General features: G+C 47.2%; 1 protein-coding gene across 2 annotated transcripts in view; it reads left to right on the forward strand.

Annotated features, from left to right (window-relative positions):
* LOC110528830 (lysine-specific demethylase 6A) overlaps positions 1-14,734 on the forward strand; it is a 70,009-nt gene that overhangs the window by 51,548 nt on the left and 3,727 nt on the right. For both annotated transcript variants that reach the window (XM_021610963.3, XM_021610962.3), the window contains 7 exons: positions 8,153-8,214; positions 8,305-8,379; positions 8,473-8,621; positions 9,137-9,251; positions 9,817-10,004; positions 10,200-10,341; positions 11,887-12,013. In XM_021610963.3, the coding sequence (XP_021466638.2) occupies positions 8,153-8,214; positions 8,305-8,379; positions 8,473-8,621; positions 9,137-9,251; positions 9,817-10,004; positions 10,200-10,341; positions 11,887-12,013 (858 nt within the window). The remainder of the gene's footprint in view (positions 1-8,152; positions 8,215-8,304; positions 8,380-8,472; positions 8,622-9,136; positions 9,252-9,816; positions 10,005-10,199; positions 10,342-11,886; positions 12,014-14,734) is intronic.

A 14,734-nucleotide genomic window follows, 5' to 3' on the forward strand; every position in this document is an offset into this window, starting at 1 on the left:
TAAAGGAGGTTAGTGGTGTTTGAGCCTGTTGTCGGGACCGGCCTGTTTCACATGGTAAAGGAGGTTAGTGGTGTTTGAGCCTGTTGTCGGGACCGTCCTGTTTCACATGGTAAAGGAGGTTAGTGGTGTTTGAGCCTGTTGTCGGGACCGGCCTGTTTCACATGGTAAAGGAGGTTAGTGGTGTTTGAGCCTGTTGTCGGGACCAGCCTGTTTCACATGGTAAAGGAGGTTAGTGGTGTTTGAGCCTGTTGTCGGGACCGTCCTGTTTCACATGGTAAAGGAGGTTAGTGGTGTTTGAGCCTGTTGTCGGGACCGGCCTGTTTCACATGGTAAAGGAGGTTAGTGGTGTTTGAGCCTGTTGTCGGGACCAGCCTGTTCCACATGGTAAAGGAGGTTAGTGGTGTTTGAGCCTGTTGTCGGGACCGTCCTGTTTCACATGGTAAAGGAGGTTAGTGGTGTTTGAGCCTGTTGTCGGGACCAGCCTGTTCCACATGGTAAAGGAGGTTAGTGGTGTTTGAGCCTGTTGTCGGGACCGTACTGTTCCACATGGTAAAGGAGGTTAGTGGTGTTTGAGCCTGTTGTCGGGACCAGCCTGTTCCACATGGTAAAGGAGGCTAGTGGTGTTTGAGCCTGTTGTCGGGACCGTACTGTTCCACGTGGTAAAGGAGGTTAGTGGTGTTTGAGCCTGTTGTCGGGACCAGCCTGTTTCACATGGTAAAGGAGGTTAGTGGTGTTTGAGCCTGTTGTCGGGACCAGCCTGTTCCACATGGTAAAGGAGGTTAGTGGTGTTTGAGCCTGTTGTCGGGACCAGCCTGTTCCACATGGTAAAGGAGGTTAGTGGTGTTTGAGCCTGTTGTCGGGACCAGCCTGTTCCACATGGTAAAGGAGGTTAGTGGTGTTTGAGCCTGTTGTCGGGACCGTCCTGTTCCACATGGTAAAGGAGGTTAGTGGTGTTTGAGCCTGTTGTCGGGACCGTACTGTTTCACATGGTAAAGGAGGTTAGTGGTGTTTGAGCCTGTTGTCGGGACCAGCCTGTTTCACATGGTAAAGGAGGTTAGTGGTGTTTGAGCCTGTTGTCGGGACCGTCCTGTTCCACATGGTAAAGGAGGTTAGTGGTGTTTGAGCCTGTTGGAGGGACCAGCCTGTTCCACATGGTAAAGGAGGTTAGTGGTGTTTGAGCCTGTTGTCGGGACCAGCCTGTTTCACATGGTAAAGGAGGTTAGTGGTGTTTGAGCCTGTTGGAGGGACCAGCCTGTTCCACATGGTAAAGGAGGTTAGTGGTGTTTGAGCCTGTTGTCGGGACCGTACTGTTCCACATGGTAAAGGAGGCTAGTGGTGTTTGAGCCTGTTGGAGGGACCGACCTGTTTCACATGGTAAAGGAGGTTAGTGGTGTTTGAGCCTGTTGGAGGGACCAGCCTGTTTCACATGGTAAAGGAGGTTAGTGGTGTTTGAGCCTGTTGTCGGGACCGGCCTGTTTCACATGGTAAAGGAGGTTAGTGGTGTTTGAGCCTGTTGTCGGGACCAGCCTGTTTCACATGGTAAAGGAGGTTAGTGGTGTTTGAGCCTGTTGTCGGGACCGGCCTGTTTCACATGGTAAAGGAGGTTAGTGGTGTTTGAGCCTGTTGTCGGGACCGGCCTGTTTCACATGGTAAAGGAGGTTAGTGGTGTTTGAGCCTGTTGTCGGGACCGGCCTGTTCCACATGGTAAAGGAGGTTAGTGGTGTTTGAGCCTGTTGTCGGGACCAGCCTGTTCCACATGGTAAAGGAGGTTAGTGGTGTTTGAGCCTGTTGGAGGGACCAGCCTGTTCCACATGGTAAAGGAGGTTAGTGGTGTTTGAGCCTGTTGTCGGGACCGTCCTGTTTCACATGGTAAAGGAGGTTAGTGGTGTTTGAGCCTGTTGTCGGGACCAGCCTGTTCCACATGGTAAAGGAGGTTAGTGGTGTTTGAGCCTGTTGTCGGGACCGTCCTGTTTCACATGGTAAAGGAGGTTAGTGGTGTTTGAGCCTGTTGTCGGGACCAGCCTGTTTCACATGGTAAAGGAGGTTAGTGGTGTTTGAGCCTGTTGTCGGGACCGTACTGTTTCACATGGTAAAGGAGGTTAGTGGTGTTTGAGCCTGTTGTCGGGACCGGCCTGTTCCACATGGTAAAGGAGGTTAGTGGTGTTTGAGCCTGTTGTCGGGACCGACCTGTTTCACATGGTAAAGGAGGCTAGTGGTGTTTGAGCCTGTTGTCGGGACCAGCCTGTTTCACATGGTAAAGGAGGTTAGTGGTGTTTGAGCCTGTTGTCGGGACCGGCCTGTTTCACATGGTAAAGGAGGTTAGTGGTGTTTGAGCCTGTTGTCGGGACCGGCCTGTTCCACATGGTAAAGGAGGTTAGTGGTGTTTGAGCCTGTTGTCGGGACCGTCCTGTTCCACATGGTAAAGGAGGTTAGTGGTGTTTGAGCCTGTTGTCGGGACCGGCCTGTTTCACATGGTAAAGGAGGTTAGTGGTGTTTGAGCCTGTTGTCGGGACCGTACTGTTTCACATGGTAAAGGAGGTTAGTGGTGTTTGAGCCTGTTGTCGGGACCGGCCTGTTCCACATGGTAAAGGAGGTTAGTGGTGTTTGAGCCTGTTGTCGGGACCGGCCTGTTTCACATGGTAAAGGAGGTTAGTGGTGTTTGAGCCTGTTGTCGGGACCGTCCTGTTTCACATGGTAAAGGAGGTTAGTGGTGTTTGAGCCTGTTGTCGGGACCGGCCTGTTTCACATGGTAAAGGAGGTTAGTGGTGTTTGAGCCTGTTGTCGGGACCAGCCTGTTTCACATGGTAAAGGAGGTTAGTGGTGTTTGAGCCTGTTGTCGGGACCGTCCTGTTTCACATGATAAAGGAGGTTAGTGGTGTTTGAGCCTGTTGTCGGGACCGGCCTGTTTCACATGGTAAAGGAGGTTAGTGGTGTTTGAGCCTGTTGTCGGGACCAGCCTGTTCCACATGGTAAAGGAGGTTAGTGGTGTTTGAGCCTGTTGTCGGGACCGTCCTGTTTCACATGGTAAAGGAGGTTAGTGGTGTTTGAGCCTGTTGTCGGGACCAGCCTGTTCCACATGGTAAAGGAGGTTAGTGGTGTTTGAGCCTGTTGTCGGGACCGTACTGTTCCACATGGTAAAGGAGGTTAGTGGTGTTTGAGCCTGTTGTCGGGACCAGCCTGTTCCACATGGTAAAGGAGGCTAGTGGTGTTTGAGCCTGTTGTCGGGACCGTACTGTTCCACGTGGTAAAGGAGGTTAGTGGTGTTTGAGCCTGTTGTCGGGACCAGCCTGTTTCACATGGTAAAGGAGGTTAGTGGTGTTTGAGCCTGTTGTCGGGACCAGCCTGTTCCACGTGGTAAAGGAGGTTAGTGGTGTTTGAGCCTGTTGTCGGGACCAGCCTGTTCCACATGGTAAAGGAGGTTAGTGGTGTTTGAGCCTGTTGTCGGGACCAGCCTGTTCCACATGGTAAAGGAGGTTAGTGGTGTTTGAGCCTGTTGTCGGGACCGTCCTGTTCCACATGGTAAAGGAGGTTAGTGGTGTTTGAGCCTGTTGTCGGGACCGTACTGTTTCACATGGTAAAGGAGGTTAGTGGTGTTTGAGCCTGTTGTCGGGACCAGCCTGTTTCACATGGTAAAGGAGGTTAGTGGTGTTTGAGCCTGTTGTCGGGACCGTCCTGTTCCACATGGTAAAGGAGGTTAGTGGTGTTTGAGCCTGTTGGAGGGACCAGCCTGTTCCACATGGTAAAGGAGGTTAGTGGTGTTTGAGCCTGTTGTCGGGACCAGCCTGTTTCACATGGTAAAGGAGGTTAGTGGTGTTTGAGCCTGTTGTCGGGACCAGCCTGTTTCACATGGTAAAGGAGGTTAGTGGTGTTTGAGCCTGTTGGAGGGACCAGCCTGTTCCACATGGTAAAGGAGGTTAGTGGTGTTTGAGCCTGTTGTCGGGACCGTACTGTTCCACATGGTAAAGGAGGCTAGTGGTGTTTGAGCCTGTTGGAGGGACCAGCCTGTTCCACATGGTAAAGGAGGTTAGTGGTGTTTGAGCCTGTTGGAGGGACCGGCCTGTTTCACATGGTAAAGGAGGTTAGTGGTGTTTGAGCCTGTTGGAGGGACCAGCCTGTTTCACATGGTAAAGGAGGTTAGTGGTGTTTGAGCCTGTTGTCGGGACCGGCCTGTTCCACATGGTAAAGGAGGTTAGTGGTGTTTGAGCCTGTTGGAGGGACCAGCCTGTTTCACATGGTAAAGGAGGTTAGTGGTGTTTGAGCCTGTTGTCGGGACCGTCCTGTTTCACATGGTAAGGGAGGTTAGTGGTGTTTGAGCCTGTTGTCGGGACCGGCCTGTTTCACATGGTAAAGGAGGTTAGTGGTGTTTGAGCCTGTTGTCGGGACCAGCCTGTTTCACATGGTAAAGGAGGTTAGTGGTGTTTGAGCCTGTTGTCGGGACCGTCCTGTTTCACATGGTAAAGGAGGTTAGTGGTGTTTGAGCCTGTTGTCGGGACCAGCCTGTTCCACATGGTAAAGGAGGTTAGTGGTGTTTGAGCCTGTTGTCGGGACCGTACTGTTCCACATGGTAAAGGAGGTTAGTGGTGTTTGAGCCTGTTGTCGGGACCAGCCTGTTCCACATGGTAAAGGAGGCTAGTGGTGTTTGAGCCTGTTGTCGGGACCGTACTGTTCCACATGGTAAAGGAGGTTAGTGGTGTTTGAGCCTGTTGTCGGGACCAGCCTGTTTCACATGGTAAAGGAGGTTAGTGGTGTTTGAGCCTGTTGTCGGGACCAGCCTGTTCCACATGGTAAAGGAGGTTAGTGGTGTTTGAGCCTGTTGTCGGGACCAGCCTGTTCCACATGGTAAAGGAGGTTAGTGGTGTTTGAGCCTGTTGTCGGGACCAGCCTGTTCCACATGGTAAAGGAGGTTAGTGGTGTTTGAGCCTGTTGTCGGGACCGTCCTGTTCCACATGGTAAAGGAGGTTAGTGGTGTTTGAGCCTGTTGTCGGGACCGTACTGTTTCACATGGTAAAGGAGGTTAGTGGTGTTTGAGCCTGTTGTCGGGACCAGCCTGTTTCACATGGTAAAGGAGGTTAGTGGTGTTTGAGCCTGTTGTCGGGACCGTCCTGTTCCACATGGTAAAGGAGGTTAGTGGTGTTTGAGCCTGTTGGAGGGACCAGCCTGTTCCACATGGTAAAGGAGGTTAGTGGTGTTTGAGCCTGTTGTCGGGACCAGCCTGTTTCACATGGTAAAGGAGGTTAGTGGTGTTTGAGCCTGTTGTCGGGACCAGCCTGTTTCACATGGTAAAGGAGGTTAGTGGTGTTTGAGCCTGTTGGAGGGACCAGCCTGTTCCACATGGTAAAGGAGGTTAGTGGTGTTTGAGCCTGTTGTCGGGACCGTACTGTTCCACATGGTAAAGGAGGCTAGTGGTGTTTGAGCCTGTTGGAGGGACCAGCCTGTTCCACATGGTAAAGGAGGTTAGTGGTGTTTGAGCCTGTTGGAGGGACCGGCCTGTTTCACATGGTAAAGGAGGTTAGTGGTGCTTGAGCCTGTTGGAGGGACCAGCCTGTTTCACATGGTAAAGGAGGTTAGTGGTGTTTGAGCCTGTTGTCGGAACCGGCCTGTTCCACATGGTAAAGGAGGTTAGTGGTGTTTGAGCCTGTTGTCGGGACCGGCCTGTTCCACATGGTAAAGGAGGTTAGTGGTGTTTGAGCCTGTTGGAGGGACCGGCCTGTTTCACATGGTAAAGGAGGTTAGTGGTGTTTGAGCCTGTTGTCGGGACCAGCCTGTTTCACATGGTAAAGGAGGTTAGTGGTGTTTGAGCCTGTTGTCGGGACCGGCCTGTTTCACATGGTAAAGGAGGTTAGTGGTGTTTGAGCCTGTTGGAGGGACCAGCCTGTTCCACATGGTAAAGGAGGTTAGTGGTGTTTGAGCCTGTTGTCGGGACCGTCCTGTTCCACATGGTAAAGGAGGTTAGTGGTGTTTGAGCCTGTTGTCGGGACCGGCCTGTTCCACATGGTAAAGGAGGTTAGTGGTGTTTGAGCCTGTTGTCGGGACCGTCCTGTTCCACATGGTAAAGGAGGTTAGTGGTGTTTGAGCCTGTTGTCGGGACCGTACTGTTTCACATGGTAAAGGAGGTTAGTGGTGTTTGAGCCTGTTGTCGGGACCGTACTGTTTCACATGGTAAAGGAGGTTAGTGGTGTTTGAGCCTGTTGTCGGGACCGTCCTGTTCCACATGGTAAAGGAGGTTAGTGGTGTTTGAGCCTGTTGTCGGGACCGGCCTGTTCCACATGGTAAAGGAGGTTAGTGGTGTTTGAGCCTGTTGTCGGGACCGGCCTGTTCCACATGGTAAAGGAGGTTAGTGGTGTTTGAGCCTGTTGTCGGGACCGTCCTGTTCCACATGGTAAAGGAGGTTAGTGGTGTTTGAGCCTGTTGTCGGGACCGGCCTGTTTCACATGGTAAAGGAGGTTAGTGGTGTTTGAGCCTGTTGGAGGGACCGGCCTGTTCCACATGGTAAAGGAGGTTAGTGGTGTTTGAGCCTGTTGTCGGGACCGGCCTGTTCCACATGGTAAAGGAGGTTAGTGGTGTTTGAGCCTGTTGGAGGGACCGGCCTGTTCCACATGGTAAAGGAGGTTAGTGGTGTTTGAGCCTGTTGGAGGGACCAGCCTGTTCCACATGGTAAAGGAGGCTAGTGGTGTTTGAGCCTGTTGTCGGGACCGGCCTGTTCCACATGGTAAAGGAGGTTAGTGGTGTTTGAGCCTGTTGTCGGGACCGTCCTGTTTCACATGGTAAAGGAGGTTAGTGGTGTTTGAGCCTGTTGGAGGGACCAGCCTGTTTCACATGGTAAAGGAGGTTAGTGGTGTTTGAGCCTGTTGTCGGGACCGTCCTGTTTCACATGGTAAAGGAGGTTAGTGGTGTTTGAGCCTGTTGGAGGGACCAGCCTGTTTCACATGGTAAAGGAGGTTAGTGGTGTTTGAGCCTGTTGGAGGGACCGTCCTGCTGCATATTTTGCGTTGGATGGTTTTCTGGTCGGTGTCAGACTTTTCATACCCAAACTACGTCCATGCGACCAACGTTGACCCTCTTAGGTACGAGCTCCCTGTCTCTGCTCTGTGTCACGTTCACTCTCTTCCATGTTTGTTTGTGTTGCAAATTTGCTGTAAAGAGTGATACACGAAATAAACGATAGAGCACAATATGAAACGATAGACGTTTTTCTATTGTCACTCGATATATATCGTCATGTAGCCCAGCCCTAGCTTGTATTAATGAGTCATTTACCATTCTCAAGAGTGGGAACATTGTTTGCAGAGTTCACAACCTGCTACACTTGTGAGAAATTAGTTTTGGTTTATTTCGTAACCAATTACGAGATTTGTAAATATTTTCAATTCTGTTTTGTTTGGAGTCCTCCATTTGAGCATGTCTGGTTTCTCTGTCCTGATAATGTTGAGGGAATGCACGCCTGAGGATGCATAGACACACCTGTCCTGCTGCTGTTTTTTTAACATCCACTGTGAATGATAATATATTAAAACTATACTGTAGTTCCTTGCAGTAAGCGATCTTGATCAATCTTTCCGACAATCTCCCCCTCGATAATCACCAATCGGTGTGAAAGAGCAATGGACGTTATAGCCTACTGCTGTATTGGTCTATAGGCTGAGTTCCATGCAGTCATTTATTTAGCTACCAATGGATCCATATGTGTCCATATGGCAGGCTGGTGGTCTCGCCTTAGTTGACTTCACTTTTAGATTTGTATCATTTTATTTCCGATTTTTGATTAACCACGTGACAGTGGTTTTGAGAAACAACTTTATTATTGAAATGAAAATAAACAACCAGCTGAGGAAATCTCACTCAAAATAGTCTCTGTGATAGCCATCGTGTATCTTATTTATCCAACAACTAACAAAAATAAACACTACAATTTAATTCCACTAAATTATTCAAATAATCTACAGACTGATAAGCATGACGGTAAAAATGTATTTCCATCAAAATAAATGGCAATATTCTGTAATAGGATTTATTTTGGCCGGCGACGGTTTTATTTATCAGCTTTTCTTTTAAGGGGGGGGTGGCAATATCCGGAAACGGAAACCCTGACACACACACAGACCTGTTTCCCAATGCTCGGTGTCTTTTTGAATGGGATCCTCTTTACTCTCAGGAGGAGAATGAGAAGAAGGCGTTGAAGGAGCCCTCAGATGCTGAGCCAGCATCAGCAGAGAGGTGAGCAACACACACCTGTCAGGATTTCTCACTGATAGATTCACAACCTTTGAACCTTTTCTAATCATCATTTCTTCCTGCTGTGTTCAGTGTGGCACGCAAAAGGAGGGGTCCCCTAAAGCACATCAAATTTGGGACCAACATCGACGTGTCGGACGAAAGAAAGTACGTGCTTGTGTTGTCAGACATGGCATTGGTCACACGTTGCAAAACCCCATTGCTTCCTCTGAACACACCCCCTTTCTCCTCATCCCCCAGGTGGAAGCTACAGCTGCAGGAGCTGAGTAAGCTGCCTGCGTTCGCCAGGGTGGTGTCTGCTGGCAATCTGCTCAGCCACGTAGGACACACCATCCTGGGCATGAACACTGTCCAGCTCTACATGAAGGTCCCCGGCAGCAGGATACCAGGTAGATGCACACACACACACACTGTACATATTAGGCAAGGGCACGGTACAGCGATACAATGTTAATAGGACAAGCTGTTGCAGTTTCTAGTGCTTTTATATATTGATACTTATGAGTTACAAAGACAGACTGTTAAAGATGCACTATGCAGAAATCCCTCTACCATTTCCTGGTTGAAATTCTAATAGTTTGCCTAATTCACTTTGTGCCAAGACAAGCAAGTACAGTGTAGAGAATCATTAAACCGCTGTGAAATATATTTTCCAGAACCAAGAATATAGTATTTTCAGCTGTTTTAAAACTGGTGTACAAAACCCAAAGTAAGAGGAAAAAACTAAAGTTGAGAATGGGAAGCATGGAGATTTCTCACATAACAGATCTAGCGTGTTCTAGACTTGCCTTCAATGAGAATGACAGATCTATAAATAACATTTCTATGTGTTTTTTGGGGGGGGTCGCCCAAAAAATGACATAATACAGTTCTAACTCGGTCTTTCTTTATCTCTGTGGTCCAGGTCATCAGGAACACAATAACTTCTGCTCTGTCAACATCAACATCGGCCCTGGGGACTGTGAGTGGTTTGCTGTGCCAGAACCCTACTGGGGAGTGATGAGCAACTTCTGTGAAAAGTAAGGACCTAACAACCATAGAGGCTAGTGATAATACATTATACAATAGTGATGTTGTCAGTGAATGAGAAATGGGGGGGGTGAGGGGGGGGGTCTGCGAGAACAGCAGAGAAAAGGATAAATATACAAAAGATGGAACGACATCAGATGGGGTGTCACGGTAATGTTCGGCTTCTTTTGTGGCTCGCTTTGAACACGAAGAGCAAACTGTCTGAATGGAAAAGGAGTGATTCAGGGAGATATTGAGTGGAAGGAAGGAAGCTGAATTGAATCCAGGAATGAGGGCATTAATGAAACAAGGGAGATCTAACTAACCCATCTCTTCTCTCTGGCCTTCCACAACAAAACTATTCTGATTTTAAATACAGACAAAGGAATGGCCCAGAAGACACAAAAGACTGAAATTAGATGGTCTTTAATACGAGTCCTAATTCCACATCTCTTACAGAAATGAGAAAATACTGAAAAGAAATACCCCCTCTCTCTTTTACTCCCCCTCTCTCTTTTACTCCCCCTCGCTCTTTTACTCCCCCTCGCTCTTTTCCTCTCCCTCGCTCTCCATCAGAAACAACATCAACTTCCTGATGGGTTCGTGGTGGCCCAACCTGGAGGACCTGTATGAGGCAGATGTGCCTGTCTACCGGTTCATCCAGCGGCCGGGGGACCTGGTATGGCTCAACACGGGCACCGTCCACTGGGTCCAGGCCATCGGCTGGTGCAACAACATTGCCTGGAACGTAGGACCCCTCAGTGGTAAGCCCCCGATGCAGCTTTTGTTTGCTCCTTCAGTTACTGTAAAAACACTTAGTAATTTAAAAAAGACATGTATTTATGAATACAAATTAATACATGGATATTATCTCTTAAAGTGATAGTTGACTCCAGGATCAGTTTGTCAGCTGTTTCTAGACCTGTAAAGTGTTGTAATTAATTTCACAACATCCACAGCCCACCAGTACAAGCTGGCCGTGGAGCGTTACGAGTGGAACAAGCTCCAGAGCGTCAAGTCACATGTACCCATGGTGCACCTCTCCTGGAACATGGCCCGCAACATCAAGGTGTCCGACCACAAGCTCTTCCAGATGATCAAGTAAGTCACCGTCTTTTACAGTTTAGTTTCACCCTGTGAGCATCTCTCCTGCCACATGTTACAACTGTGTGTGTCCAGTCTGTCATGAAGGGTGGAGAGTGACACAGGGATGCAAACTAGTTTCCTCTCAGCGAAATACGCCAAAATTGGTGACTTATGTGATTTGTGTAGATCTGATGAGAGGGGGGGGGGGTGCTTTGGATCACTACTGGCTGTATCCAAGGCTCAGCCAATCATTCACATAACAACAGAATGCAGCGCAGCACGCGACTGAAGAGAGAAGAGACTATCAATTTGCTGGTTAGAGAATCAGCCCGCGCTCTGGAAAGACAGCAGTAGGGTGCAAAGGCAGTTTGCCAGTTACAGTAGCGTATCCCTGAACCATAACGAAGAGGTAGGTGAGAGGTTTGACCACGGAGACGGGGTGAGAAGGTGAGGAAGCGTACTTCATGAGCTGCAACCGAAAATCAACTGGCGTTTTGAAAAGTTTTTGAGGTGAGGGAGAAAGTGGGGTGGAACAAGAATTGTAAGCATTATTAAATATCTTGCTGTGGTAGCTGGATCGAATTCACCGTTAGCTAGCCAGAAAAATGTTGAGCAACATTAGCCAACTTAACTGATCAAATAATTGAGTTTGTTTTGAAAATTTGCTGCCTAATGAAGTCCGATAGCCAGCTAGATAACGTTACATCAGATGAGCTAACGTTAGGAACCTAACCAATTCGCTATATTATTAACTGGTATATGACTCCTTGCAGTGGATAAAAAGAGCTTTGCCAGGTGTCCTCTCTGCCTGAAAGAGATCAATTATGCCAACAAAGGGTATCATGCTCTGCTGGCACATTGTAGAACAGATGTCCACAGGCAGAAAGTGTACAATGTAATAACGTGCAGTGTAGCCCAAAGATGATGCTTTTGTTGTGTTGAATTTGACAGTAAAACTTTAGCGTGAGTGAGGGGGGGGAATATTACATGTTTTACTCAGTGAACGTTATTTATGTACAAATGTTGCCTTGTGCACTTGATCGTCGTCTACTAGACTGGCCACTATATTAGAGCAAAAATAGAATGCCTGTTTCTACATATTTTTTTCCCCACGTGCAATATTTAGATGTAGATGTGTGTGGTCACAAGCGTTCTATTATAAAGGCTGTCATGGCTAACTGCAATATTAGTGTATTGTTTTTTCCCTCAAGACTTCTATAGTGTCATTTGCAGTAAAGTTTAGGCAACAAATAATATTGGATTGCATTCCTTACATTTAGGTTCACATTAACCACTTTTTATTTTAAACACAGACTGATCATGTTATTTTGTTGTTTAGTTAGTTAAAACCAGCATTTCCCCCTAGCAAGGATTTTTTTGCATGTCTCAGTGCAACAAAAGAAAAGTGTTACCTTTTTGTGCCCTCAGCAGTTTGCATCCCTGAAAAGAGGGCTTCAGATTGGATGATGACGTGCATATTGATGACGTGGCTGCTGGAAAACGTAACCTTAACGTGTAGGTGTCTGGGTTTCTTTTAATGTCATGGTGTGTTTGATGTAGGTACTGCCTGCTGAGGACTCTGAAGCAGTGTCAGTCGGTGAAGGAGGCTCTAGCCGCAGCAGGGAAGGAGACGGTACTGCAGGGCAGGAACAGGGATGAGCCTGCGCACTACTGCACCATCTGTGAGGTACGTCAGGGGCTCCGGCCCATTTCAACCCCTTGTCCCTTACCCAAGCTGCTACCCCACACAGTCATTACATTGTCAGTATTGATAGGTTTGTTTTGAGTAACTGACAGTAATGTTCTGGTTGACGACAGAGAAATTGACTACAGTCCATGACTATCATGTGAGTAACTGACAGGATTATGTGTTGACGACTGAGTAAATGACCGTTTCTGACTTCAGTGTGTGTGTTGGTTGACTGTTACTGACGTGCATGTGTGTGCGCGTTGGTTGATTGTATTACAGATAGGAATGGGCATTTTACATGTTTTGACTGTTCAAAATGAGTACTCAAATGGAAAAAAGCACATTTATGTCTTTGTGAACAACAATGCCTAATATCATAACCATTACAGGTAATGAATCCTAATTGCCTTATTTATTCAGGGATTTTTTTTTTAAGTGCCATTTTAAGATGTTTGTTAACTGTATCAACAGGTTATATTATATTGTGGAACACAGTCTTCGAAAAAGTAGTAACCTCAGCAATGTGGCGCTTGCTTGTAGAATGGCATAGCCTTGTTTTGTTAATTTAGCAGACAACACTCTTCTTTCCTGCGCGCTTATCAAAGTCAAGACACCTACACTACATGACAAAGTCTGTGGACGCCTGCTCATCGGCTATCTCATTTCAAAATCATGCGCATTAATATGGAGTTGCATCCATTCAGCCTCGAGCCTCAGTGAGGTCAGGCGATTGGGCCTGGCTCACAATCGGTGTTCCAATTAATCCTAAAGGTGTTCGATTGGGTTGAGGTCAAGGCTCTGTGCAGGCCTATCAAGTTCTTCCACACCGATCTCGACAAATAATTTCTGTATGGACCTCGCTTTGTGCACGGGGGCATTGTCATGTTGAAATAGGAAAGGGCCTTCCCCAAACTGTTGCCAGAAAGTTGGAAGCATAGAATCGTCCAGAATGTCACTGTAAGCTGTAGCATTAAGATTTCCCTTCACTTGAACTAAGGGGCCTAGCCCGAACCATGAAAAACAACCCCAGACCATTATTCCTCCTCCACCAAACTTTACAGTTGGCACTATGCATTCGGGCAGGTAACGTTCTCCTGGCATCCACCAAACCCAGATTTTTCCGTCAGACTGCCAGATGGTGAAGCGTGATTTATCACTCCAGAGAACGTGTTTCCACCGCTCCAGGGTCCAATGGCGGCTAACTTTACACCACTCTAGCCAACGCTTGGCATTGCACATGGTCATCTTAGGCTTGTGTGCATCTCCTCAGCCATGGAAGCCCATTTCATGAAGCTCCAGATGAACAGTTATTGTGCTAACGTAGCTTCCAGAGGCCATTTGGAAGTTGGTAGTGAGTGTTGCAACAGACGATTTTTACGAGCTTCAGCACACTGCTGTCCCGTTCTGAGCTTGTGTGGCCTACCACTTCGCAGCGGAGCCGTTGTTGCTCCAAAATGTTTCCACTTCACAATAACAGCACTTACAGTTGACCGGGGAAGCCCAAGCAGGGCAAAAATTTGACGAACTGACTTGTTTGGCCATGTGTATTTTATAGTTAAAATAATGTAATTGAACAGAATAGTGTGAATTGCGTCTTGCGTCTGGAACAGTTATTCTCAGGGATAATTTTAAACGGGGCTCAATTTGGCCAGTTAGGGTTACAGGCCCAAACCTTTTGGATATACAGAAGTTTTATTTAGTTATTATGCCTGTTCTTTGGAATGTTTTTAATGGGTTAACAGTTCTCCATTGAACACCGCATGGGGATGAATTATGGCCAGGTCATCTGTTTGGTGAATAGGCCTAGGCTTAATGATTCTGATAAATGTCTTTATCAAAGTCATGTTGTTAGTGTGGAACCTGTATGTTTAGGGGGTAATAGATTTGAATAACCAATTCTAGCAGTTTGCAAGGTAGGGTTGTCATTAATGTTAGTTACCACAGCCACAAAGTCATACACCCTGCCTGTTTCTACAATTTAGTTTCATAAAATCTCTTATTTTAAACCTTCATCCCTAACCACACTGTTAACCTTGTGGACATTTTTGTTTGTGGGACACAGCCCCTATATGGAAAGATAAGACTCACAAACATGGTGTCCGTTTTGCTTTTCGGACCCCAAAAGCATCTTGACTCATCTGAAGTCTGTACAGCCGATTATGCCAACTTCTGTCTATAGCCCATCAGTTTGGGCTACACACGAATATGACCCCTCTGTGGAAAGGTTTTGCTCTAGGATGCCCACAGGCCTCACAAGACTCGACTGAAGGTGCCCCGGTACCAGTTGAAAAAATGACTGGAAGTATATATGGAGAAAGTTTAGTGCCAAAAAGGGTTTAAATATATGTAAAAATATATATTTTGTTGACTGATCTTAACTCTCAGATATAGGACAGACTACAGAACAAACACCATTGGGTTTATTTTGGGGAACTGTTCCATGTAGTGAATCTGTTATTCATTGGGTTTATATGGGCTACATATCTATCGTTCTCTCACACTACCGGAGTCACTTAGAAAGGTCCATGTTTTTGAGAGAAAATCACTTTTTTTTTGCCCTTTAACATCAAATTGATCAGAAATACAGTGTGTGTAGACATTGTTAATGTTGTAAATGACTATTGTAACTACTTTTTTATTATTTTTATGGAATATCTGCATAGGCGTACAGAGGGCCCATTATCAGCAAACATCACTCCTGTGTTCCAATGGCACGTT

The sequence above is a fragment of the Oncorhynchus mykiss genome, chromosome 7 (assembly GCF_057628025.1).
Source record: "Oncorhynchus mykiss isolate SJ-2025 chromosome 7, ASM5762802v1, whole genome shotgun sequence".
NCBI lineage: Eukaryota > Metazoa > Chordata > Actinopteri > Salmoniformes > Salmonidae > Oncorhynchus > Oncorhynchus mykiss.